Raw genomic sequence first — 27843 nt, forward strand, 5'->3', positions numbered from 1 at the left:
TGTTAGGCAAAGTTTGCAAGACGTGAGTGGACGACTTTGGTAGGCCGGGTGCAAGTGCTTAGCCAAACAGCCTGGCGCACAAGTGGCCACCAAAACAAACGCCACATCTTGTTGCTTTAGTGCAGAAGTGTCAAACTCAATTGCACAAGGGGCCAAAATTCAAAACACACTTAAGGTCGCGGGCCAACCAGCATAAACATTTATTGAACAAACCTAAACTGAATGTTTTTGGAACATAAATATGAATAAAAACAGACAAGATTATTAAATTTAAACCTTAAATCACTTATACAGTATGTATTATTTTGCTCTAAATAAAAATAGCTTGTTAAATTATACAACTTAGAACTTAACTTAAACAACTTAACATTAAAATAACATTCAAATTCATTTGCTCCTATGTCAATGTATATATTAAAAAAAAACTTAAATATCCCAAAAGATTTTGCTCTCCTTAATATATCCCCTGTCAAAAGTAGAAATATGAAAATGCTACAAAACCTGGAAATATACATAAAACATGTATTTTTCAGAAATAACAATTCTAATCATTCAGTTTTCTTTGCTCTTATGACTCTGATTTGATCATTTGCTCTGACCGCAGCTAGACACTGTGTAGTTCTTTGCAGTATTGTGTTTTCAGCGCGGCAAAAAGGGTTTAGTATTTATATATAGTATATAGCAGGGGTCGGGAACCTTTTTGACTAAAAGAGCCATAAAAGCAAAATATATTAATTTTATTTTGGGAAAGAGCCACACCATATATTATGAGACAAATTTACTAAATTGATAAACCCGCGCCCCAGACAAAAGCTGAGTCTTCAGCACATTTATTTTTGATGATTTGATAAAAATGATGAAAAGAGAATAATGCCAGAGCCCCTGTCCCAAAATCAACAAACATACCACTTTAAACTTGTCTCTTTCTAGCAATGACTCAAGATCGGTTAAACTCATTTTGACCCTTTTTTCATACATATTGGTTTCAAAACCAGATGCAAGCATTTATTTTGTAAAAACGTAACAACATTCTGAGAACAGCGCAGACGGAGTAGGGCGAGAGATAGGAAGGAGTGCTTGGACTTTTTGCATAGCTCCACCCATCCCTCCCACTCACCCAATCAAATAACTAAGTTCTCTTCCGGTGTTTTGGCGTATTTACAGTTTGTTCTGTGGATTTATCAAAAAGTATCTGAACACTAAACACAGATTATATAGTGAGCTTTTATATAAAAGGATTCTTTAGCGTTGTACAGCCAAAACGAGTTTTATTTTGTGTGGCACCTTGACTGTAAATCGTAGTGAAAACGTGTCCTATATATTCTGAAAAGTACTGTTTATACTTCAGCTTTGGTTAGGCTTTGCGTGTATCTGAATAGGATTAATGGTTCAAGCTTTGAACGAGATGGAGAACGGGCCATTAATAAAAATAATGTAAAATGGTCTGGCGGGCCGGATATGATCACACGGCGGGCCGGACGTGGCCCGCGGGTCGGGAGTTTGACACATGTGCTTTAGTGGCTCGTTACATTGAAAATAAATTCTTTAATTATATTGGACTCTGAGGAAAGTGAGAAGAGCGCAAAAGAAGCTGATCGCCAGTGGGTGCTCCCCGGATTTTCATCGCGTCTGGAATCGACTGAGGTGGCATCAGAAGGGAAAGCTAACAGCTAGGCTAACAACTTTGACGAACGTGGCTAGTCACCAACACTAGATACATTACCCATGAAATGGAAGACTTGGAGCTACAACACGTGGAAACCTGCTACATTTGTGACTCTTGTATTTTCAATCATCACAAAGACCTTGCAACGGTCGTGGTTACCCATCACTAGCTCTCTAAATTGCTTTCTTACATTGAAAGGAGTAGCCCTCCAATTTCATTGTACTTTTGTATGAAGACAATAAAGACCATTTCTTTAACTGCAATTCTGTTCTTATTTGTAGATTTATAGTTGTTATTTTGTTGCAATCATATACTCTCAGTCTCTAAGGATGTCATATCGTGGTTAAGTTGCATGTCAATATGTTTAAGTTCTCCCCAAAAATAAAACAGGCAAAAAAATGCACTTTACCTTTCAAAAGTCGAAAATTGCATCGAAATTGCAATACAGGTCTTAAAAATCACAATAAGGTTTTTTCCAAAACCGTGCAGCGCTACTAGAATCCATAATCAACAATATTTGAATAATAATCAGCTTAAAATATTTCAGGTATTATTCCAAAATGTATGTTTTTTTTTACTTTTTAAAATTTGCATTACTAAGAAATATCTTCATCACAAAATTCGAATTTTCCGAAAAACTCCTGTAGTTAAGAATGTTAAGATTTATTTCCACACGGTAAAAATATGTACAGTCGCACTTGCCAGACGTAAACCCGTCTGGAGGGACAAGATCATAGCAGTGAAATCAAAGATCAGTCTCATGTAAGCGATGGTTACTTCCATCTTTCTATACTCTTGTGAGACATGGACGCTCACAGCCAAACAGGAAAAGAAAATCCAGGCCATGGAGATGTGATGCAACAGGAAACTCCTAGGCATGAGTTACTTAGCCCATGTACAAAACGAAACGGTGCGCAAGACCATCAGAGGGCAAATTGGACCATACAAAGAACTTGTCAACCGTGTGCAGACGGAAACTTCAGTGGTATGGTCACTTCACAAAATCGTCAGGACTGACCAAGATAACTCTCCAGGTCACAGTTCAAATGGACAGGAGGAGAGAAAGACAGAAAAAGAACTGAGCCAACAACATTAAGGAATGACTGGTTCCAACTTTGCCACGAGCCAAGAACATGCTAGGGATCGACAACAGTGGAGAAGGCTGTCCAGAGTTGCATTGTCAATGGTGCTCCAGCGACCCGTACGGTTAAGGGATCCGTGAACTGCGAACCGAAAACTAATGCTGAAAAGCATCAGAATCCAAATTATTGAGACCCCTGAGGTAGTATTATGTAAAAGTAAAGTCTGTACGAGTGGTCTGACCAATAGTGAAAACTAAAACCTTTTGGTATCAACACAGAAAATTTGGATTTCAAAACAAATATGTTTATAGACAATAGAATAAAATTCAAATAGCCATTGTTGACATGCTGAAAGTCAAAGCAATTGGAGAATTTCTTATTATTAATTATTATACTGGATGGATGTAACACGCATAAAAATGGGTCAGTGGTTAAAAAGGTGAAAAGGGTGTGGAGCAGATATGATCCAGTGCAATGTGCAACCAAAAAAGCCTAAATGGGTTTGTTCTATGGACTGATTTTAGCCTCAAGTCGCTTGCATAAAACCAGGTTAAATTGTGTTTGTTAAAGTTACTGTGGTTATTTGTTCTCTCCAGCCAGCTTGCACCTGAACAGGCTAACTAACAACTAGGCTAAGATTATCCCCAGAGATTAGAGGTAAAATCTGGGCCCCGAAATTCGGCGAGGTTCGAGCATAAATAGTCAATCATTAAATCGGTCCAGATTTTCCTATCTCACTTTTTTTTCATCCACTCGTCATGTGTTCAATGTTTATTTTTCTTCATGGTAGATGAGTGCAACATACATGCTGCTCAGCGCGTGTGCATCACCGGTGATCGGTGCTGCCCGTGCTCGCCGGTGTTGTGCCCAAATCCGACTCCTCTGCAGATTCCTCCCCCCCTCGCGTGAACGCGCATTCTGCTATTCTGCTGCGCTTCCAACAAAAGCGATCATATTCTATATAAAACGCTTATTAAAACAATAAAGCGAGCTAATTATAACAATTGGGAGATCCTAGTCTATATAACGCGTTTATTTAAACAATAAAGCGCGATATAACGCGTTTATTTAAACAATAAAGCGCGAAGCGCGATCGTATTCTACAAATTGCGTTTGTTAACGCGGATGCAAAAGTCACCAATGTCAATGTACGCTATGATTTCCGCGATCACAACTAATTGTACACAAATAACATTTATTTGATTTACTATATATGTAATGTCTTTTTTATTGTGAATGAAACCCTGGTTGCATTGGATCCCGCGGTGTAAACAAATAGTTTTTTTTTCCATTTAAAATCGGACTTCCCTGCCTATACTGTTTGCAAAATAAGACACGCTTTAAACCTTATTATGCTCTTTGGTTTTGGGATCCAACTACAGAGGAATACCTCCACTATGCGATGTGTTACTGGATAGGTGTTCGACCAATCTAGTTCGTTTTTATTACTACTATTAATAATAATAATAGTAGTATTATGAAAAACGTCTGAAAGTTTTCAAATTCACTGTGCTGACATATTGATGCCACAGAAGGTTACTCTACAAGTTACAAGTCTGTATCTCCAACAGAGTCTGTTTTAGCAGGGGGGGGGGAGGATTTGGGCAGGCAAAATGAAATGCCTGCCCAAATCCCCCCCCCCCCTGCTAACTCCTGAATAAAAACTCCAAATGACCCCAAATTCACTGTGCTGACTTATTAATGTCACAGAAGGTTACTCTAGAAGTTACAAGTCTGTATCTCCAACAGAGTCTGTTTTAGCAGGGGGGGGGGGGGGGGAGGATTTGGGCAGGCTAAATCTCTTTTTGCCTGCCCAAATCCTCCCTCCCCTGCTAAAACAGACTCTGTTGGAGAAACAGACTTGTAACTTGTAGAGTAACCTTCTGTGGCATCAATATGTCAGCACAGTGAATTTGAAAACTTTCAGACGTTTTTCATAATACTACTATTATTATTATTAATAGTAGTAATAAAAACGAACTAGATTGGTCGAACACCTATTCAGTAACACATCGCATAGTGGAGGTATTCCTCTGTAGTTGGATCCCAAAACCAAAGAGCATAATAAGGTTTAAAGCGTGTCTTATTTTGCAAACAGTATAGGCAGGGAAGTCCGATTTTAAATGGAAAAAAAACTATGGGAGTTGAAAGTTGAATGAATGAATGATAACTTTATTCGAACATCAAAATAAAAAACATTACAAAAACAATAACTCAACAACAAAATAACGTTACATAATATTTTCGAAAAGGGGTAGTAAGAAGCAAATGCTTATAAAACTCTCCGGGGTGAGAGGACGCTGGCGTGTATGTCGCCGCTTCTCACTCCAAAAACTTTTCCAAACTTTTTCGAAGCTCAGATACTTTTTCTGATTTTTCTTTTGCCCTTCTGTTTTGGACTGTGGGTACTTTGGTTGATGTAACCTGAACCAACATTTCACTTTATCAATCAAACCCTCGTAACTTAGCCCTCGGGCTAACTTAAACATACCAGCTGTCACAGCACCGGCCTCTCTCCCTCGTCATGGCGTGCCAAAACCTCGCCGCTTTTGGATTATTCCTGATACTCCTGACGTTCTGCCACCATCCAGCGACAGGATTGCTCCAGTATTCTATCGCGGATCTTCTCCGGATCCGGTGGATTGCGCGGGGGCCTCCGCCACCGGAGCTGCTCCACCATCCTGACATAACTCGCCTGCCTCGACGCCGTTACATTCACCGCGGATCGCGCAGGCACGTCGAGTATAAAAACCCTGGTTCAATCACCTCGACCTGGTCCACATCTCGACGCCCTCCCATAAACTGCGGCCGTAGGGCTAACTGCCATACATTAGCCCGCCTAGCTAGGTCGGCTAACAGCACTGCCGCCGTCAAACAAGACACCTCCGCCGTCAACTTTGGATTGCTGAACGTCCGCTCACTCAGGAACAAGGGCCACCTCATCCAAGACGTCCTCGCCGAACGAAAACTCGACTTCCTCGTTTTAACAGAAACTTGGCAACAAACAAACGACTTCGCTGCTCTGACTGACTCCACTCCTCCCGGCTTTGTTTACATCTGCCGTCCCCGTGGCAACGGCCGTGGAGGAGGTCTCGCGGTAATTCACCGCGAGAAGTGGAAAGTCTTGCCTGTCTCCGTCACTTCATCGACTTCCTTTGAATGCCTGGTGTTTAAGCTCCCCGGACCCACGCCAACCATTATTGCTTCAATTTATCGCCCCCCAAAGCCACATAGTGATTTTATCAATGAATTCTCCAGCTTAATTACACATCTATCCACTCTCTCGCCAAATTTAATTTTATTAGGAGATTTCAATATTCACATGGACAACCCCAACCTGCCACTCACCAGAGACTTCACATCCTGCCTGGAGAGTCTCGGGATACACAGCCTTATTGACTTCCCCACCCACATTAAAGCCCACACATTGGACTTGGTTTGCTGCTCTGGCCTCTCTACTTCCAAGCCCACTTCCAACGTTTTTCCTGAATCTGATCATGTCCTCCTCACTTTTAACACCGTACTCTGTCTCTCTACTGTCAAAACCTCCCGTCTCATTTCTTTTCGTAATACCAAAAATATCAACATTGACACCCTCTGCTCCATTATTGACCGTTCCCCACCCCCAGAAGCTCTTTCAAGCCCGGATGAGCTTACCACTCACTACAATACCTGCCTCACAAATATTCTAAATTCTCTTGCCCCCCTGAAAACCAGGACTGCCTTATTCTCCACATCTGCCCCCTGGTTTACACCCGCTCTTCGGTCAATGAAATCAAAGAACCGCCAACTTGAGCGACTCTATAAGAAAACCGGCCTCACCATCCATAAGGACATGTACACTACCCATACTGCTAAATACAAGGACCAAATTGCACAAACCAAATCCAGCTACTACTCCGGCCTCATCCTTTCCAACGAAGGAAATTCAAGAACTCTCTTCTCTGTCATGAACAAAATCCTCCAGCCACCAAATTCTCTCCCCCTCCACCTGTACTCCACAGCAACCTGCAACTCCATAATGGAGTACTTCAATCACAAAATCCTTAAGATTCATCAGCAACTCCATCAAAACCTGTCTGCTCCCTCCCCATCTGAATTTCCTTCTCCTTGTCACTTCTTCTCCAGTTTTGCTCCACCCACGACTGCTGAATTATCCAACCTCATACTCAAATCCAAGCCCACCACTTGCCAGCTCGATCCCCTCCCTTCATCCCTTGTTAAATCCTGCCTCCCTTCCCTGCTTCCTCTCATATCTGCCATTATTCACTCCTCACTCTCTTCTGGTATTGTCCCATCACTTTTCAAAACCGCTGCTGTTACTCCTACACTTAAAAAACATGGTGCTGACCCCAACAACTTCGACAACCTCCGCCCCATCTCCAACCTTCCATTTATTTCAAAAATCCTTGAAAAAACTGTTGCTGCTCAACTCCACTCGCACCTGTCCCTCCACTCTCTCTATGAGCCCTTTCAGTCTGGTTTCCGCCCCCGCCACAGCACAGAGACTGCCCTAATCCGTATTGTAAATGATCTCCTCATAGCATCCGACTCCGGTTTAGTCTCCATCCTCATCCTCCTAGACTTGAGCGCCGCCTTCGACACAATCTCTCACCCTATCCTCCTCAATAGACTCTCCTCCATTGGTCTCACCCATACTCCCCTCAGTTGGTTCCATTCCTATCTCACTGGCCGCACTCAGTTTGTCCAGCTGAAATCCTTCACCTCAAAGCCCTCCCTAGTCACCTCAGGTGTACCCCAGGGATCTGTCTTAGGTCCTCTTCTCTTCATCGTCTACCTCTTGCCTCTTGGTCATATCCTCCGCAAATTTAATATCCACTTTCACTGCTTTGCTGATGACACCCAACTCTACCTCTCCTGCAAACCAAACTCCATACTCCCACCTCCCTCCCTCACCTCTTGCCTTTCCGAACTCAAAACATGGTTCACAACAAACTTTCTTAAATTAAATGCCAATAAAACAGAATTCCTCCTTCTTGGCACCAAATCCACTTTATCCAAAGTAAACAACTTCTCTCTCAACATCGACAGCTCCTTAGTGTCCCCCTCCCCCCAGGTCAAGAGTCTGGGTGTCATCCTGGATAGCATGCTTACCTTCCACTCACATATCAACACCATCACCCGCACTGCTTATTTCCACCTCCGCAATATTACCAGACTCCGCCCTTCCCTCACCCCCCGCACTACTGCTATTCTCGTCCACAGTCTTGTCACATCCCGCCTTGACTACTGCAATGCTCTCCTCTTCGGCCTTCCCCAAAAGTCCCTCCATAAAATTCAGCTGGTTCAAAACGCCTCTGCTCGCATCATCACAAAAACATCTTCCCAGCAGCACATCACCCCCGTTCTCCAACAGCTACACTGGCTTCCTGTTCAGCATCGCATCAGCTACAAACTCATCTTATATACATATATGGCCATTCACAACCTGGCTCCTCCTTACCTGTCCGACCTTCTCCAGGTGCACGTCCCCACTCGCTCCCTCAGATCCTCGTCCTCCCTCCGACTGTCAGTGCCCCCTGCCCATCTGAGCACCATGGGAGCCAGAGCCTTCAGTCGCGCTGCTCCCAAGCTTTGGAACAATCTACCTCCGGACCTCCAAAACTGCACACCTCTCTTCACTTTTAAGTCCCGTCTAAAAACACACCTGTTCAGGACTGCCTACAACACATAGCTTCTCCATTTCTTATGTTTTTATGATTGTATGTCTTGTTTTTATTTATTATTTCGTTTACAACTTTTTAAATTGTATTTTTTTTTTTTTTTTTTTTTTTTCATTGTTTGTACAGTGTCCTTGGGTGGCCTGAAAGGCGCTTTTAAATAAAATGCATTATTATATTATTATTATTTGTTTACACCGCGGGATCCAATGCAACCAGGGTTTCATTCACAAAAAGACATTACATACATAGTAAATCAAATAAATGTTATTTGTGTACAATTAGTTGTGATCGCGGAAATCATAGCGTACATTGACATTGGTGACTTTTGCATCTGCGTTAACAAACGCAATTTGTAGAATACGATCGCGCTTTATTGTTTAAATAAACGCGTTATATCGCGCTTTATTGTTTAAATAAACGCGTTATATAGACTAGGATCTCCCAATTGTTATAATTAGCTCGCTTTATTGTTTTAATAAGCGTTTTATATAGAATATGATCGCTTTTGTTGGAAGCGCAGCAGAATAGCAGAATGCGCGTTCACGTGAGGGGGGGAGGAATCTGCAGAGGAGTCGAATTTGGGCACAACACCGGCTTTGTCGGACACAGACTGCAGGCACACGGCGGGGGTTGTTGTCAGAGACAGCCAAGATCACCCATCCTCCTCACAAATAACATTTTAAAATTCAGGTCTACTTTGGGCTCGGTCCCTCAAATCAAGTTAATAGGTCGGACTCGGGCTGGTTTGAGCTATAACCACCCGCAGGCCAGGACGGGTTTTTTGGGCCCGATTTGATCTCTACCAGAGATACATCTGGCACTACAACTGTCCCGCGTGTGAAAAACACGAACAGGTTTCATATATATTCAACCCACCACCCTCCCCTGTAAAAACATTTTCTCCTTGGGTTTATACAATGCACGTTGGTTACCCTTTTAATTGAAAACGCCGAATTTCTCTAAGAGGTGAGATATTCATGCCTGAAATAACTAATTGGCTTTTTGATTATTCGATTAGTGGTTGTACCCTTAATAATAATCAACATTTCACATCATAAAATAACCTGTGCTCTAATATGACATTTTCATGGGGAAAATATATTTAACAGTTATATTTAATAATAATTACATGGAACTAAGTGTCAAACAGCTCCAAAGTATTCAATAAACCAGTTGTTTATTCAGTCCTACTCACGACACAGCGCTCGCGTTGCATTTCATTTAAATGACCCAATATAAAACTATTATTAACATCTTAGGCTCAGTTTTGTTTGATTGCAATTGTAGTACTTGTTTGTTATGGTTAGCTTGCTTGCTAATGCTAACCGAATTACCCATACAACCCCCTCGTAAAAACAGCTTTAGAGTAGTTACTTTGACGTTAGCACACTTAGCAAATCCAAGACAAGCTATTATTAGCAACTTTAATTTACAGCAAAGGTCGTATATATGCTAGGTTGCTAACACGAAGTTTAGTTATCTTAAGTTAGCCTGACCAAGCTAACTAGCTGCTTGGGACTAACACCTGCTTACGTCGTAATAAGAAGCTAAGACTTGATTGAGGCTGGTTAGCAAAATAAGCCACTGTGCTATAACTCACCTTTAAAGTTCCTCCGTGCCGTGTTTGGATGCAGATAAACGCTTCCAAGCGCTAACCTTTTTTCCCGTTTTTGAGCGAATGTTTACAGGCCACAAAATTACGAGTTGGATCGCGGTAGTTGTTGTTGTGGGGCTAAAAATCAGGCAAGGATTTCACCAATTCTCGGCCACATGTCTCGCAGTGAGTTAATGGTTTTTTTCGAGGAGCGCCTTCACTTGGAGACACCAAGCATTACAGCACAGGAATATTGATCATTACATTTATTTCCCTTCTGTAAATTCAAATTCTTCTGAGCTAAACTATAATTCAACTTTAGTAAAAGTTAACCTTCAGCTAGAGATTACGGTTCTGGCTATGTAACATTTTTTAAGTAAATAAGCATACATGGAAACCCAAGGGTGACAGACCACAATAAATAAAAACGACCATTTGAAAAAAAAAAAAAAACAGTTTGCCAACAAACAGGCTATTATGTAATTGGGCTGTTCGCTTTTAGAATATGGTGTGATTATTAACTACGTACATACGGTTGCTGACAATCTAAATTGTTATCATAGTTCAATATTCCCTATTCACTCATTTAGGGCTATCGATATATTTTCACATTATTCACGTGTTTTTATGGCAAGACTCCAATAATTTAGTTTAATACTAGAATAGTCAAGTAAAATCAAGTCATGTTTATTTGTATAGCCTCAATCATAAGGAGTTGAAGGGCTACACAGACCACAGACTATTGCAAAATACAGACTATTATTACACCATCTAATTATCTAAAACCTGCATGAAGGCATGGAACAACTCAAAAACCTCAACCTGAGGAAAATGAAGAAACCTTGAGAAGGGACCGCATGTGTGGTAATCCCTCTTCCAGGATGACCAGGCTGCAAGCGATGTTGCAATAACAAAAATTGATCCATCCATTATCTGCACCGTTTAGCCGCAGCAGGGTCACGGGGGAGTATCTCAGCTGTCTTCGGGCTGTTGGCAGGGAACACCCTGAACTGGTTGCCACCCAGTCACAGGGCTCCCAGAAACAGACACCTTGGGACAATTTGACCCGGCCAATTAACCTGACATGCATGTTTTGTTTGCGAATGTGGGAGTGCCCGGAGGAAACCCAAGCATGGGGAGAACAGGAAGGCTTGTAGGTAGATTTGATCGTATGACCTCAGAACTACTGAGCTGCCATGCCGCCCAATAACAATAACATTAAAAATAAAATATAAAATAATTAAAGTATAATAAAAAAATAAGAAATAAAACAAAAAGCATGACTAGGTTGCGATGGATGCAGCATTAACAAACAATACACAGATATGGTTAACATGAACTATAGGTCATTTATAAGCTATAAAATATACTGTAAGTGTGTCTTAAGCCTAGATTTTTTGTTGCAGATTGAATCTCAGAGGGCAGAGCATTCTACAGCATCAGGGCCCGAATGGAGAACACTCTCGAAACTGCCATCTCTTCCTGGCTCTTGGGATCATTAGTGGACCAGAATTTTCAGAGCAAAGGCTCTGGACAGGAACATATGGGAGAATTAAATCCTAAAGATATGAGGGACCAAGTCTATGGTTGATTTTGTATACTACCAACAGAACCATAAAATAACATCTTAAGCTGACAAGGATCCAATACAAGTTAACTAAAATCGGGGTAATATAATTGGTTAAAAGCCTCGCTGCAGCATTTTGTATTAGCTGCAGGTTCTTGATTTTGGACTTTGGGAAACCGGATTGTACATTACAATAATTGAGACAGGAGATCACAAACGATTAGACAAATGTACCTATTATAAAGGACAATTTAGCTAAAATAAAAGTATAAATCTCAAATGAGGAAAAACAAATATCACACTTAAATAAGCAACATATAATTTTGCTCATCTTAAAAAAATCATACCAAAATAAAAATGTTAAATGGACAAATGACCCAAATCTTTTTTTTGAAATACAACATCTAGTGTTCAAATAGTAAACACTGTCCCTTTATGATATATTTTCCAACGAGAAAAAAGTAAATAATCAAAATATATTAAATCTTTTGGAAGAAAAAACGTATTGTTCTTGCCCAGGACACCCACTGAAAATGGTGCCCCTACGACTATAGTGGTTGAGGGAGCCAACCAACATCCAGTATACAATAACAACCTATTCTCAAAGGTGATAATCAACAATTCCGTCAATAAACCTTTTTTTCCAATCCATCATTTTTATGGATTTTAAGTTGGCTATTGCATTTCCATACAACTCATTCTGGAACTGTATCAATTTCCCTGGAGCAGCACAACATTAACTGTTCAATTATCTGTGAGAAGCCAACTAACAACAATACAATTTTATATTCCTTTACAAAATTTATTTGACATATCAAATAAACTGGATCCGTTTATCCTAATTTGCTTCAAAAATACAATTAAAATTCCAAAACACATCTTGCAGGGAGAAGTGGTGCAGAACTTTGCAAATACCAAGTGGCAAAGAATGTACATTTTGATTAGGAACAGAATGGGAAAACATAAAATGCAAAAATGTTCAGTGTTTTTATTTAAAAACTATAAACAGTCACCAAAGTAAATAAAGCCAATCTCTAACAGAGTGTTAGATCTATGTTTAGTCACACATCCTACAGACACTGCAGAAATGCGGATGATCGGGTAGACCCCCTCCCCAGTCAGATGCTAAAAGGACAGGCAGTCGTACATAACACACAAAACACAGTCGAGAGGGGACAATTTTGAGAACTTGAGCTGGAATGTGGCATGGTATTAAGAATGAAAAAATATTACAATAAAAATCCACACTATATTGAAATAGAAAAAAGTGAAGAAAATAGTATACCTGCACGAAAAGCAAAGAACACAGGAAAAAACCTGTATAAAAATTTAAACCAATTTGAAAATACAAACAAAATTAGGTACGCGCATTGTGCCCGCACCATGACAAAAAACGCTTACAGTGGATAACTGTCACTTGTGTCTTTTTTGTGTGTGCACATTGAGGGAAAGGTGTATGGGAACAGAAAAGGAAAATGCCTTCAATTTTTTTTCTACAAAATGACGATATATTATTCCATACTCTTTCAGCCAGCAAAATGAGTTCTACAAGGTATTATGATACAAAATGTCACAGTTCCACAAAAAAAAAACTGTTTTTCTCTCCTCAGGCTTTACAGAATCAGTACCTTTGCAGAAGTATTTACAGGGTTTTAAGTACATTCATCCACTGCTGAGTATAGAATCACATTAGATACAAATACAAATAACCAGGGATCATAAAAAAGCAAAACAAAACATACTACTTTATTCAATCCTAACAAAGGAATATTTCTATTAAGACCACAGAGCACGTTCTCCAGTGGCTGCATCATCATCAAAGAGGATCTTATATATATATATATATATATATATATATATATATATATATATATATATATATATATATATAAATACAATTTTATATATGTATGTATATATATATATATATATATGTGTGTGTGTGTGTGTATTCACAACATATTTACAAGATGTATTTAATTAATTGTAATGGTATCCATTTCAATAATAAATAAGTGAAAATATATCGACTCAAGTAAGAAAACCAAGCTACCAAGTTTGAAAGAAAAACAACCAAAACAAAAAGGTCTGCGCCAGTTCCCAGTCAAGTCCTCCTTGATCTTTCAAAGCACACCCCTTTCCCATTCGACCAACCCCAAAATCTGGATGGTCTTTAGTTAGTCAGTACATGTCCATCAAATCTTGGGAGGGAAAGAAAAAAACTGACAAAATGTGCTTGCGTTTGGTGTTTATTTTGGGGGGGAATTCGTCGATGGCGTCCCTTAGGGAAGCGGTTGGAAATAGCTCCTTGTAATGGAAAGCTGGTGGAAGACCCCGTGGCAGTTTTCAGAGTGTGTGGATGAGGGCGCACAGCGGAGTTTCAGTTGAGGAGGAATAAGAGTAGGGCGGCGTAGGGGGTGTGTTTTCAACTTCCTTTCAGCCGGCGTCTTGCTCCTCTGGCCTCAGTGGATTTGTGAACATGGAGAGGCTTCGGTAAGTTGTCCTTTGGCGTTAGGCCTGGAGCGATCGTGTCAGTTCATAAAGGCATTTGGCGAGCGTGGTGGAAACCTCCATGTTGCTTAGTGCCAGCACCGACAGGTGCGGCTCGTGCTTCTTCACCAGCCTGAAAGGAGAATCAGATCTGCCTTCAGGTGCAACCTTGAATCATACCTTAACATGCAGTTTATATCTTCGGTAACCATAACAATTAGGTAACATGTTTTCCGGACTGAAGGCGCGCCTAAAAAACACAAATTGTCCAGAAATTTGAAACTGTGCCTTATAACCCACAAAAAAAAGTTGATAGGGTTGGAAATTAGGGCAGCACGATTTAGAAAAAAAAACCCAAAAAACAAAACCTAAACTAATTGCGATTTTTTTTTTTAGACCTGTATTGCTATTTTGATTCGTTTTTTTAATTTTAAAAGAAAAGTTCACTTCTGTACTTGTTTGTTTACGGGATGAACTTTAACATATGACACGAAAACTTGTCTCGAGATCACGACATTACCAACAGAGTATACAACGGCAACAAAAAAACAACTACAACTACTTACGAACGTTCGTAAGTTGAATTTGTTTGCAAGTTGCTTCAGTGCTATATTTTGTATGTTTAAGGTTTATATAAGTATGTTTAGGGCTTGTATACGCAACCTGTATAGTTTTTTTTACTGAAAAAAAAACGTTTCATAAAATATGCTCTATTAAGATAAAGTTGACTTAAATTTACTTCTGGGGGATGCGCTTCAAGAGGTCCTCCTCGTGGCCAAAAAAAAGCGTTCAGACTATTTTCTCAACAGCATCAAGCTTTCTTATTCCACTTTCCTTTCTAAAGAAATTGGCTTGCATCTTCTTTACACTTTACACCAACCATATTGAATGGATGCACAAGATATTAAACAATAAAAATGTCAAAGTTCTTAGCGCGCTGGAGATGGTGTAGGCGTAGAATGTGAGGTGCGCATGAATGATATCAGTATGGCAATGAATGTCGCGAGAGTTGATGCAAGAGTGTAGGGGAGGATGAGAGTTTAGTTTTAAAAAGAGTACGGTGTGTTTACAATAAACAAGTGATGATGATTGTTGCTCTCCAAAAAGACCGCAAGTGTTTGAGTTCTATTCTAGTCTATTCTATTGCTAATTAGCAAGTACATTTTTTGGGGGGGGTCATCAAGTATTAGGGTCGCGTTACTTTATTGCCTTTATGGAATGTTTAAGATCCATTTTGGTTGAATTTTTTAAAGAAACAAAAAATAAAAATAATTAATACATATATAAACCTCGTGAATTACATATTTATAATTATCAAAAGTAGTGGTGCTAAATGTTACCATGCACTATTCTTTCTCATTTCATCATTATTTTAACTTACTTAACTTAATAAAGACAATTATATTCTAGTCTATTCTATTGCTAATTAGCAAGTAAAACGTGTTTTTTCGTCATCAAGTATCGTTTGGTAAAAGGTCGTGTTACTTTATTGCCTTTATGGAATGTTTTAAATCCATTTTGGTTGACTTTTTTAACAAAATTTTTTTTGGGATTGTTTTGAATTATATAGAGGTTTGTACAACATAACAATTTGTATTGTAAACATTGCAGAAAGGCAAAAACTAAAAAAGAAAATACAAAAATATATACAGACGCTCCCCTACTTATGACCATTCGACTTACGATAAACGGTAAATACAAAAATTTTTTAGGGGTGTCGTAAAATCGCTGGACATTGCTGTAAGTTAGATTTTGTATTGTGTGCACCTTTTTCTGAGTACAGGACATTCTTCTAGTGCTTTTTTTCGCCGCTTCCTCTTCCTAGTTTGTGTGTAAACATTCTATGCTTTATCTCCAGTGCGTGAAGAACTTTGACATTCTTATTGTTTAATATCTCGTACATCCATTCAATATGGTTGGTAAAAAGTGTAGAGAAAAGGCAAGCAGTTTCATTTGAAATGAAAGTGGAATATGGAAGCTTGATTCTGTTGAGAAAATGGTTGGAATCGCTTTTTTTCAGCCACTTTTTACCACGAAGGAGAAAGTCGCTGAACTGTTGAAGCTCATCTTCCAAAATAAAGTAAAACCTCCCTTTATCTATCTTTATGGAGCATATTATTTTATGAAATGTTTATTTTTTTAGAACTAAACAATACAGGTTACTTATACAGGCCTTAAACATACTTGTATAAACCGTAAACGTACAAAATATAGCACTGAAGCAACTTACGAACAAATACAACTTACGAACAATTGTAAGTAGGGCAGCATCTGTATTAGTTTATTATCACATGACAGCAAAGTTGTATTAGATGTCAAATAGAAATCTGAATAACAACAGATTGAGAAATACTGAAAAGCTGCGGCCCAATTAAGTAAGAGGAATTATTTGATCTGCAGCTCTTGAAGTATAAAAGCAACATTTAAAAAAAAAAAAAAGATACTCACTCACTTGTCTTCTAAATTTACAAGTGCGAAAATGTATATGGACTTTTTTGGATGAAAAAATATAGTTTAAACTGAAAAAAAGTATGACTCTTTTCAAGAAATATTTAAATTATTGGCCCATTTTTATCTTGATGACTGGACAAGCAATAGGCTTGATACTTACATGCGACCACAGTCTGAGTGCTTGGCAATATTCTTTAAAGTTAAGGCAGCAGTTAGTCTTATATGTTTGGTCACAGGTCCCTCCTTCTCATCCTAGAAATGTAAGACAAGACATGGGAGCTTTTATAGGTAAGAGTTAATACTAAGGTTACAATGAATCAAAATCCAAGTCATTTTTTTTTTTTAAATCTAAAAACTATGAACTTTGCAGTGACACGGAAATTCCAAAATAAGTGATGAGTTCAAACTGATTCTACTGACCGTGAAGTCCCTGAAGACCAGGTTTCGTGAACCTCTGCGGAGGGCCATGAGAGCTGCGCTGGGATGATTGACGATTGCTTTTGGTGCCCGGGCTGCTGGTGCACCACCTGCCACCGGGGGCGTCCTTAAAAAACACACATATTTAAGTCGCGCTTAAATACCTTCTCACTTAATATACATCACATGAAAGCGTTGTACATACTGGGAGGGAGTTGGGTTGGGGCTTTGTGTCTGCTGTTCTTCCAGTTTGAGTCCAGCCAGCAAAGCATCCCTAGAACAGTGCTTATCCTGGAAGAATGGGGAAGGTCAAAAATATTGGTAAAACAAAATTCTTAATTGCAGGGGACCCCACAAAGAAGATAGCTATCATGCAGTTTGAGTTCATATAACAAATCACTGTAGGGTGGACCCACAGGAAATATTTTTTCGCGATTCTTTATTCCCAGTTGTGTGTAATTACAATATTGATATGGATGGGAATGTTATTTTTCTAAGAAATTTTCAATACAGACAATTTAAAATAAAAAACACTCCTCCTTCTGCCCTCTGCCAGCATTAGCAACTGGCATCTCAGACATAATTTAGACTAGATTCTCTTGGCCCGGGGCCAAACCAGCCCGAAATTCGGTCCGGGTTCGGGCTTAAAATGTCAATTATTAAGTCAGGCTGGTCGGGCTTCCTTCTCACTTGCAGCTTGCAATCTGTAGAATTTTCTTTTCTTTTGGGTGCCATTTTGTTCAGTTTCACTTCCGTTCGCTGCACGTCGCCGAAATGCCCACTTCGAGCCAATCTGTTCATTCAGGCGCTGCACTTTCTGTGCACACTTGATTGGAGGGACTTGGCCCCAAGTAAACCACGAGCTGCGTAGTTCAGCTGAAACGCACAACTTGATGCTGAATTACGCACAACCAGAGTAAAGCTTTGTGTTTTCTTTGGCAGCAAATGAAAGCTTCGGGCTTATTTCGGGCTCGTTTATCAAATCAAGTTAACCCGTTGGGTTCGGTCGGGTTCGGGTCTATATACCCGCGCCTAGGGGCGGCACGGGCTGATTTATTTAGGCCCGACCTTACTAATGTGGACATAGACATATATCTAGAAGACATTACCAGCTTCTGATACCGTAGCAGAGCCATTAACGTTATTAAAAAAAAGTTTCCCACCATGGCCACAATCCCTTTGACATGTTGCCCTCTGGTAGGCACTACGGGTCCCTTAGAAACAGGGACAAACAAGCTCAGGGACAGTTTTCTTCCCCAGGTCATCACCACCCTAAACGAGCGGACAAAACTGTACTATACACCTAGTGAATTACATATCTATAACTTGCAAAAGTACTGCTGCTAAATGTTACCATGCACTATTCTTTCTAATTTCACCATTATTTTAACTTAAGACAGTTTTTCTAAGCATACATTTTATTTATTTTCCTTATTTATCCTAAATTTCTTATCTTTGTGCTGTGTCTAATCTCGTTGCATACAATGTTTTACACCGTTGATATCAATGATAATAAACACAATTCTATTCTATATAAATTAGCTGTAGCGTTAGAAAAATTACCACTATGTAATTGTTTAAGAGGAAAACATTTTTCATGTTAGATATTTAAAAACATTTGAAATTATGATGTAATTTTTAAATGATGCAATGATTAAATCTTAGAGAAAATGCACCCTTTGAACGATCCCAAAACTTTATACAAACACACAAAGTTGGAAAAGTTCATACCTGTAGATGTGTGATGAAGGACAGCCTTTGTCGCGGGAAAGGATCACAACCTTCCCACTGACACTGGCCTCCGTAAACATCTTTTCCACCATGCTGGGTTGCGGCATGGTAAAAGACTTGGGATGGAGTATCAAACCACCTAGTGGCGATAATTATAAGAGGTTCAGAAGCACTGCAAAGAAAAGATGGACTAGCGTGTGTATTGCTCATCTCACCGTTTACAGGTCTGCCAAAGACATTTAAAATTCTGTCCAGGTTTCCTACTTTGTTCTGGTGGTGCCGTGATAACTTTCGGCAATGTAGAAGGTTGAGGACTACTGTCTGCTGTTGTAGGCTGCCTCACAGGGGGCGGGGATGGGGTAACACTTGTCTGTGAAAGAAATGCATCCAATTTAACATTAGGGTAGTCAATAGTAACTCATTTGGTAGTATTTTCAAAACTGTTAATCAGTATAAAAACATTCTTCTTAATGTGAGTAAGCTGATCCAAACTTATTTGACATGCTAAAAGGTTTGATGCTCAAGTTAAGTTGCTTCGGGGAGAAACAAAGTTTTATACGGTAATGCCTTATTTTTACTGAACCAAAAAAAAAAACTTCAAACTTACAGGCAAGTTTGAAATGTACGTAAAACAGTTTCCTTCTTCCTTTCCGTTTAGAAAGTACAACATATATCGCACGTATGCTCACAGGAAACCAACCTTTGTTGGGTTTTAAGTAAATCTAGTTCAAGGGATTATTCTAAAGAAGCATTTTTTTTTTGCCTAGGATAGGGATTTTACTCAAGGGTCTTGTACGCCGAGGTGTAACCTACGACAAGCTCTCTTGACAGGGTAAGTTGTTCTCTTGGCTGCTTTGCTGTAGGAGGTTTGTATCAGTTAAAGGCAAACTGTCAGAATTGGCTTCACCTTCTTAACCTCCAAATGAACCCTACTGCCTTTTTATCTGTGCATAAGTGTTTGACATTTTAAATTACTTCAAAACCAAGTTTCTGGATGAAATATGCCGTCATATTCTGTCAAGCCAATCAAGACTGACCTGAGATGGCATTTGATGCTCTTGGACTCACCTTTGAGCCAGCTGCCTGTGTAGGCGAGGAGTTCCTCTGCTGACTGGCACTCTCGATTGCTACTTTGGCTACTGTGCTTGGGTTGGTTCCCGCTGGCACGGCCACCATGGTGGAACTGCTGCCTGCATTGTTAGGGTCGCTGATGGTGATAATCCGGACCCCCATCTTGTTGGGGATTCCAGAGGACGCGGCTTGACAGCCGCGGTCCTCGCCCTCAGCTGGCCTCTTGGTGCCCCGGGCTTCCGAGGCCACTCCGTTGGCAGGGGAGGCGAAAGCGCTTTGGGAGGTTACGTTGGAATTGGGGAGAAGCTGCTGCCTAAGCACAGGCCCAGCGTGGCCGGGCCCTAAAGGTCCGTTTGTCAATTCCGAGGGCGGCCGGGTGATTACAGCCTGAGGTCCATTGGCCAGACGCTCTGCCTGCTGAGCTTTGGCAGTGCCCTGTAAAAGGGGAGGACTGGGAGCTGGGGAACTTGAGCTGTGAGTCTTCTCAGTAAAGCCCACATCCCCGTTCCCCAAGTACTGCTTGGAAGCAACATGATTTGGAATGTTTTTACAAATGGCGCCACTATCACCCCGGTCAACGTCACACACTCCATTGACCAGTGTCTTTTTAGAGTCTGGGTTTCCCTCGACAGCAACGTCAAGGCCGGGTGAGAGGGCCTGCTTCCCGTTAGCGCCAGGATTCTCCACTTCCGGACCATTCGGCGTCCCGGGGCTGTTCCCTGAGTTGTATGGAGGTAGATTTGACTCCATGCACTTCCGCCCGTTAAGCAGCTTAGCGCCTATATCGACATCACCGTTACTGGTCTTTCCGTTGGAAGAGTCTCCGTCTTTCATTGACGAGTTTTCCATCACCTCAATTTTCCTCTCGTGGATGTGCAACCCAGTGGCCTCCTTTGCCTCCTCTTCCTTTTGACAAATTATCTTATCGCCTCTGAGCGAAGCTGGGGGAACTGGAGAAGGCGGTGGAACTATTGGAGCTGGTTGGAGCCCGGTCCCTGCCGACAACGGTGGCGACAGTACACTCGGGGTCACGGTGCCGTGGCTGACGGCAGCAACAGCCGTGGTGGAGGTATTAAAGCCAGTGTTAGGGACCACAGTAAACGTGACTTGCCCAGTCGCCATAGGGGCCTGGATGATGGTGGCAGGACTACTCGAGGAAATGAGCTGTCCAGGCAAGATCTGGACCTGACTAGGGACCAGCTGCAAGTTGAGCTGCTGAGGCTGCGGAGGGGCTACCTGGGGGCTATAGGCTGTCTTGTAGATAACCTGGGAAGTAGTGCTGTTGGGTGGGGCCACCTGTGGCGCAGGAAGGATGAGCTTTCCACCCGGCGTGGTGGGCCCTCGCTTTGGAAGCAGAAGCTGTTTGATCAAGCTGGACTCTGTGGAGGTAGGCTGAGGGGTAGGAGCTTGCTGAAGCATTTGCTGATGCCGCTTTATTGACAGCGCGTGGCTGACTGCTTGATTGGGCTGGATTTGAGGAGTCGGGTGAGACACTGCAAGCGGGCACGGACTGGAAGCAGCTCCAGGCTGCCCTGCTATTTGAATGGACTGGGTGCCGGGGATGGCAGCAGGGTTGGCAAGAACGATTTGGTGTATGGCAGGGGTGTATGCTTTGTTTTGCTGAGGACTGGGACTGACTATTACCACGCTCTGCGCCTGAGGTTGCTGGTTGGCTATAGAGGCTGATGGACCAGCAGACTGGTTTGCCGGTGGTTTGGGGGCAATAGTCTGAAACGCAACTCGGGACCCCATGGAAGTGGATGCTGCTGAATTACTCGATGCCACTTGGATAGAAGAGGTGATTGCAGATGAAGTCACCACAGACTGAGGATCTACATTTGTAGAGGCCTCTTGCTGAATGGCGAGAGATGGCGTTTGAGCTATAGACCCATGCTGGGAAATGGGGGGGCAGACACCTTGCACTCTGGCGGTGAGGATATGGCCCTGGGGTACCTGCTGGAAAAGTGTGACTGGTGTCCCAGTTGGGAGCAGAGGGGAGGGCTGCTGAACTCCAGGCTGAACAGCAGGGTTTGGGGGGCTGTGGTTCTGTGAGGCTGGAGCAGACGTTGGAATTTGAACTACTGGACCAGTCCGGACTTGCTGCTGCACCACTGCCTGAGCATTTGCATGAGGGGTTATAGGGTGTTTGGAAGTGGGTGGCGGGTTTGCATTGAGAGTCTCCTTTGTACTGTTGGACACGGAAGGACTTTCGCCGCCTTCACTCAAGCATTGTGGCATGGCCAACTGTGGTGGATTACCAGTTATACCTTTACCACACAAAACACACAAGTAATTAATTTGACTCATTTGGCTTCCTAACATTTAAAAAAGACAAAAATGTTTATTGGGGATGTTAAAACTGATATTCTTGGGGAACACAATTTTACAATTCTACCTGAAGGTGGAGGCTGGCAGTCCACTGGGGCTTCAGTTCGAACATTAGGAGAGGGAGTTGCTCCTGCTGCCTGTTGTTGAGGCTGCTGGTAGTACAGTTGAATCGGTAGCGGTATGGGTCGCCGCCTTATCCCCACAAGGAGGATGTGAGCAGGGCCGTTGGCTTTGGTCTCCTCCTGACGCCGCATCGTATGATTTGGAAACACTGTCCTGTCACGTGTCATAAAACAGCAACAATGTTTAACAGTCCTAGGAGGTGCTACTATTTAAAAATCAGTTGCTCCCAGTTTAATTACAAAGCAAATAATTCATCTGACCTCTGTTTGCCGATTTAGTTATTTTTAATATGTTTCTAAAAACCATGCAGACAATTTGGATTTGTCATTTATTAAATGAGGGCTAAAACATTTCTATGTATAAACTTTGAGAAAATGAAAAAGGACTAACCGTAGACATTTGAGGAAGCCAGTGGCGTTCAAGATGCTGCTTCGTCCCATTTTGCTGCACGTTGAAAGGTACTCAGAATACATATCCGACCGGGAAATTGAGCCCTCAGTGTTTGTCTCAAAATGTGCATTTAGCCTATTGAGAAAGAGCCCGGAGTATTGTTAATATTTTGCTGTACCAGAAACATGTAATCACACTGAAACATGTGGGTAAACGTATGCTATTTATTATACAGTGCAATAATTCTAAAGGTCCCTCACCATTGCAATGTGAATTTTTCTCCATCAAGTTCAACTATGCCAGGTGGAGGGTGTGTGGACTGAACTGGGGCCCGTGTTGCTGAAGTGCATACAAAAAGTACACATTAAATATAATACCTATTCACAAAATGTCACCTTATTTTAATGTAGGTAACATCCAAAATAAATCCCACAATACAAATGTATCTTTAGTCTGGTCACCCTTTTAAATTGCGTTATAATTTTTTCTATAAGATGAAATGTAACGGACATGAATTGCTTTGTTATAAAAACCTGATTGCATGACATCATTAATGTGAAACGTTTTGATTGTCAGGGAGATGGGACCAAAATCATCATTAGCTTTTCCTGTTAGTCCCATTTTCATTCCGTTCTGTCAATTGTTTATCAAGGCTATTGGTTTTAAATGCATTATAACCTTGTATCTGATGATCAGTGAAAAATATAAAAATGTCAATCCATCAATCAAGAAAAAAATCAGGTGCTGGAATAAAAATGAGTTTCAACACGGAGACAGAATTACTTTCTAATTTCCAGAACTTTAAAACGGATGCAAACTTTTTATTACCATACAACAAAATATCATTTTCATGCCAACATTTAGACTTTATGAGCAACAATAAAATAAACAAGCTATAATTTTATTTTATTCAACTTTTGAGAGTCAGTTTATGTGTAAAGGACACTCACTTGATGCTTGCGCCCCCTGCGCGGTTGCCGGTACCTGCTCGACCAGCTGCGGCCGAACCTCTGTTGCCTGTTCGGCATTGGCCTGATGCTCGATTAAACGCACTGCCGTCAAAGCATCTGGTCCAAACGTATGAAGGTCGACAGAAACTAACCTTACAAGCAGGTCTGAGCGAGAAAGGAAAATTGCAACAATTTCAACAAAAAAATAGCAAAGAGCAGCAGCAACAACAAAGTCAATTTAGCAGGTCAGGCAGGGTTAAAGGTTTATGGCACCTTTGTTATTTTTAGCGTGAACTGGAGTAGGTGTCAACATATCAGAGAGCTCAAACGAGTAACAATTTTTTTTATCAATAGCTAAATAAAACATACACCCTGTTCATTTAACTTTAAGTTACAAAGACTATGTCTCGCTTTTATAAATATTAAAATCGTCCACATTCTTCATATAAACTAAAATTTAATGAAGATCAAAAAGCCAGACAAAAAGACAATTATTGTAGTTGAGGCACTTCCTCTTGAAATAGCTCACCACAACATTATTATTTTGGCTCTCAAAATGATCATTTCAAAATGGAAACCTCTTGGAGAGGTGAAAAGAAATGCATGTGAATTTGCAATACTTCCACATTCTTAAAAAAATTGTATGTTTTATCAATGACAACTTAGACAAATGTATTTCTAAATATTTCAATATGTTTTGAAATATAAGGCGGCAAGACATTTCACATGAACCAGTGTGAAAAATGAGATCTCTATATAGTTTGGTGCCTACCTATGCTACGATCAACAGAGGCAATCTTGCTGCAGGGAACTTCTCCAAGCTGTGCCAACAGGTAGAGCACCTCCAAAGAGGCCATGAGGAGCATGAGGTCAGGCAGGGTGAGAAGCAGTGTGACCTCCCTGTACGAATCCTGGTCCACATACTCACAGATGAGTACACCGTTGTCCTCTGCTTTGCTCAGGTTGCCCAAGATTTCCATAGCTAGATTAGAAGACAAAAAAAAATCAATTGAAGATGTTTGGGATTGCTGTGGTTATTAAAGATTTAAACCAATGAATGAGTAGCTGCACCTCTCATTTTAAGGAACCTGTCTCTTGACATTAAGCATTTGGTGATAGTGTGAAAGATTAGATGGGTCATCCGAAAGTCAACTGGATCTAACTGGAGCTGGAGGGAAAACATAAATTATCTCAACAATAGCCAGTGAGGAAGTCACAGGTAACTTATTTGTTCATGTAAATCAAATCAGTTAATACAATAGAAAGCATGACTAAATATCATAGTTTAAAAAGTCAAATGTTTTCCATAAAGCAACCATTTAATTAGCATTCATTGGCACTATGGGTTGTCTGGAAGAAATAATCAGCAAGCTTACATGTGTCTGATGTGTGCAAAAATTGCCTCTCGAGACACTTGCAAAAAGTCTTAATGACCGCATGCGGGACTCTTTGCATATATCTTTCACAAATACCACTTTGATAGGGAGTTCTTTCCCAGCGTAACAGTAAATTAGAATATCCTTCACAAACAAAAATGTAGAACAAATGGTCTCAGAATATTAGTCCGAGACACGTGGGTTTCATATTGTCTGCAGGATAAATCTGACAACAGAGATAGGTTGAGTATTTGTTCTTCAAAGTCAAAAAACTGCATGGGTTTTCTTAGTTTCCTCATTATAGCAATAGGGATTAATACATTGCTAGGGATTTAGTGAATACCAATTTTATTTTCATTTCCTACAAGAAAACTGCAACATTTTATTATCACGCCAATGTTGCCAATGCATATTTTCATACAGACACAGGGTTGTTTTCTTTGTTACCACAAATATCCTACTTAAAGTGATGTATCCCTTTACTTAAACCCGTAAACAGATTGCAAATCAAGATCCCTTTCCTGCCAGGCAGCAGAAAAAACTAAATCTGCATGTCTCTCACCTCAGCGGCCACGTTGCCTAACGTATCGAGCCCGAGTTGTCGGAGTGAGATGAGGTTGCAGTGTGCACAAAGCAAAAGGAAGCGCAGGCACGTTCGGTTGGCCGCCAGCAGCTTGACGTTGGCCTCCTCAAAGGAGAGGTTTCGTAAGATGACTGCTACCTGCAGCACCCGCTGTGCCTCTGTGTCACTGATTCCTTGATTTCGCGGCGGGTGGAACAGGCTCTGCCAACGTTCTGCAACTGATGTCAGAGCTGCAACAACAAATTGATAAAAATCGATGATGAAAAGCATTGCCAAATTAGTTCATCGGTTTGTTGTCTTGCACGATTTATACGTCACTCAACATGTCGCGGAGTCAGTGACGTCACACACGAGGCGGCGAGCATTATAGAATGTGCGAACTAAGGCGCTACTTTCAAAGGCCATGGTAAATTCACCTCATGAAACATGACGGACACGGAGAAAACAGTTCACTTCTTAAAACAAAAGAATGCGTCACTTGCAAGCTTTGCAAACGTGATATGGCACGGGATCACCACGATGGTGAAGCAGCAATCAAAACATGGAGTCACCGACATGGATGAAGGGAGCTCGTTAGCAGTGTGCGTGTAAGGGAGATAGTTTGTATTTGAGTTAAAACCTAAACTGTGTTTAATTGTGCCATATAAAAGACATCCACTTTGAGAATCAAGTTAAATTCTTTGGGGCTAAGTCTAAGTGATTAAGGGAGAAAATGTAACGTTAATCGCTGGTCGCTCGAGTAATGTTAGCATTTGATTGTTAGGTTATTATTGACTGTGTGTGTGCGCCGTTGTGTGAGCATTGTCATATATTTGTATACAATCTATACATTATATATATTGTGTATAGAGCACGGTCACGTAAATGTACCTTACAGGCACCTGTACCAGTCAGCATTAAAGGAAGTGCCGTAAGGCCTATAGAAGTTGGATTATGACACGAATGCAGAAGGTGTCAAAAGAAGAATCACTTTGCCAGAATGTGCAAATCACAGAGCCAGTCAGGCTCATGGAGGCAACATGACCCGGAAGAGGATAAATGCATTAGAGCAAAGTGAAAAGAAGATATGTTCATTGGTACACTTAGAGTGGAGTATGAAAAACACATAAGTGTTATGAAGTCTGCAGGTTTGGAAAACAAGGAAGAAACCTGGACTGAAAACATGAAGATTAATTCCAAAAATGTGACTTTTAAGATGGAAACTGGAGCAGACTGCAATGCAATGTCCGTTAATACTTATATTGTACCAGATGTCAGAGGCAGGATCGATCCCAGTAAGAGCAAGCTGGTTGCGTTCTTTGGTCAGAAAATAACACCACTGGGCAAAAGTGCTCTGGGCATGTGAATATAAAGGGAAAAAGCACCGAATTGAGTTTGAAATTACACACAAAGGTGTACCATCAATACTGGTAGGGGAAAATTGTGTGAAATCAGGCCTACTTAAGAGAGTGCATATAGTAAAGATTGAGGATGATATCCTTAAAGATTATAAAGATTTGTTATCATGGACTGGGTTGCATTCCTGGTCAGCACCATATTCAAATTGACCACACTGTCCGACCTGTTGTGCATGATGCCAGGAGGGTTCCTGTGGTGCTGACAGGGTTGTGGAGGAATTACGGTGCATGAATAAGATGGGTGTGATCAGAAGGCAAAGAGAGCCAACAGAGTGGGTCAATAGTATGGTCACTGTAGTAACACCTAAGAGAATGTGTCTGCATGGACCAAAAAGACTTTAATGAAGCTATTAAAATGGGAACACTACCCATTACTTACTGTATTGGAATTAGTTTCTAGTATGCCAACTGCAAAGTACTTCTCTGTGCTGGATGCTAATAAAGGATTTTGGCAAGGTAAACTGAACAAGGAGAGCTCAAAGCCCTGCACCTTTGACACCCCCCATCTGCAGATATAGGTTACCGCGGTTGCCGTCTGGAGACTCTTCAGCTCACGAGGTGTTCCAGAAGCCATAGCTCAAATGATTGAGGGTCTGGAAGGTTTAAATATTATCAATGACTTCATTGTCTGGGGAGACTATATAGAAGAGGGTGATCAAAGGCTAAAGTTGTTACTACAGAGAGCGCAAGAGAACAACTGCAAGATCAGGACAAGTGAAATAAATACATTGGACACAAGCTCAGTGCCAGTGGCCTAAAACCAGATGAGGAAAAAGAGCAGTAACACAGCTACCATCACCACCAAACAAGCAGGAATTAATGCGGTACAATGGCATGATCCAGTATCTTGCAAGGTTTATTCCAAATTCGGCAGAAATAAGTGCTCCTTTATGGCTGCTTGAAGGAGACAGAATTTGACATTGGGAGGAGGCACAAAAGAAAA

General features: G+C 41.0%; 2 protein-coding genes across 4 annotated transcripts in view; both read right to left on the reverse strand.

The window, feature by feature from the left end:
• scaf11 (SR-related CTD-associated factor 11) overlaps nucleotides 1-10209 on the reverse strand; it is a 31095-nt gene extending 20886 nt beyond the window's left edge. For 2 of the 3 annotated variants that reach the window (XM_088347565.1, XM_088347564.1), the window contains exon 1: nucleotides 10033-10209. The gene's annotated coding sequence lies outside the window, so the exon portion shown is untranslated. The remainder of the gene's footprint in view (nucleotides 1-10032) is intronic. The other variant, XM_088347566.1, reaches the window with a different exon arrangement.
• A 2352-nt stretch (nucleotides 10210-12561) lies between these two features.
• The window catches only part of arid2 (AT-rich interaction domain 2), a 42494-nt gene continuing 27212 nt past the window's right edge, over nucleotides 12562-27843 (reverse strand). Inside the window, exons 8-21 of the mRNA XM_088347282.1 lie at nucleotides 25483-25733; nucleotides 24616-24712; nucleotides 24317-24526; nucleotides 23545-23709; nucleotides 22855-22933; nucleotides 22595-22729; nucleotides 22149-22357; nucleotides 19751-22020; nucleotides 18898-19052; nucleotides 18683-18821; nucleotides 17157-17242; nucleotides 16955-17078; nucleotides 16695-16786; nucleotides 12562-14216 (exon numbers count right to left, since the gene is read on the reverse strand). Coding sequence (XP_088203408.1) covers nucleotides 14105-14216; nucleotides 16695-16786; nucleotides 16955-17078; nucleotides 17157-17242; nucleotides 18683-18821; nucleotides 18898-19052; nucleotides 19751-22020; nucleotides 22149-22357; nucleotides 22595-22729; nucleotides 22855-22933; nucleotides 23545-23709; nucleotides 24317-24526; nucleotides 24616-24712; nucleotides 25483-25733 — 4124 coding nt within the window. The 3' untranslated portion in view covers nucleotides 12562-14104. The remainder of the gene's footprint in view (nucleotides 14217-16694; nucleotides 16787-16954; nucleotides 17079-17156; nucleotides 17243-18682; nucleotides 18822-18897; nucleotides 19053-19750; nucleotides 22021-22148; nucleotides 22358-22594; nucleotides 22730-22854; nucleotides 22934-23544; nucleotides 23710-24316; nucleotides 24527-24615; nucleotides 24713-25482; nucleotides 25734-27843) is intronic.

This window comes from Urocampus carinirostris, chromosome 11 (assembly GCF_059441175.1).
Source record: "Urocampus carinirostris isolate Australia breed hairy pipefish chromosome 11, RoL_Ucar_1.0, whole genome shotgun sequence".
In the NCBI taxonomy this organism is placed as follows: Eukaryota; Metazoa; Chordata; class Actinopteri; order Syngnathiformes; family Syngnathidae; genus Urocampus; species Urocampus carinirostris.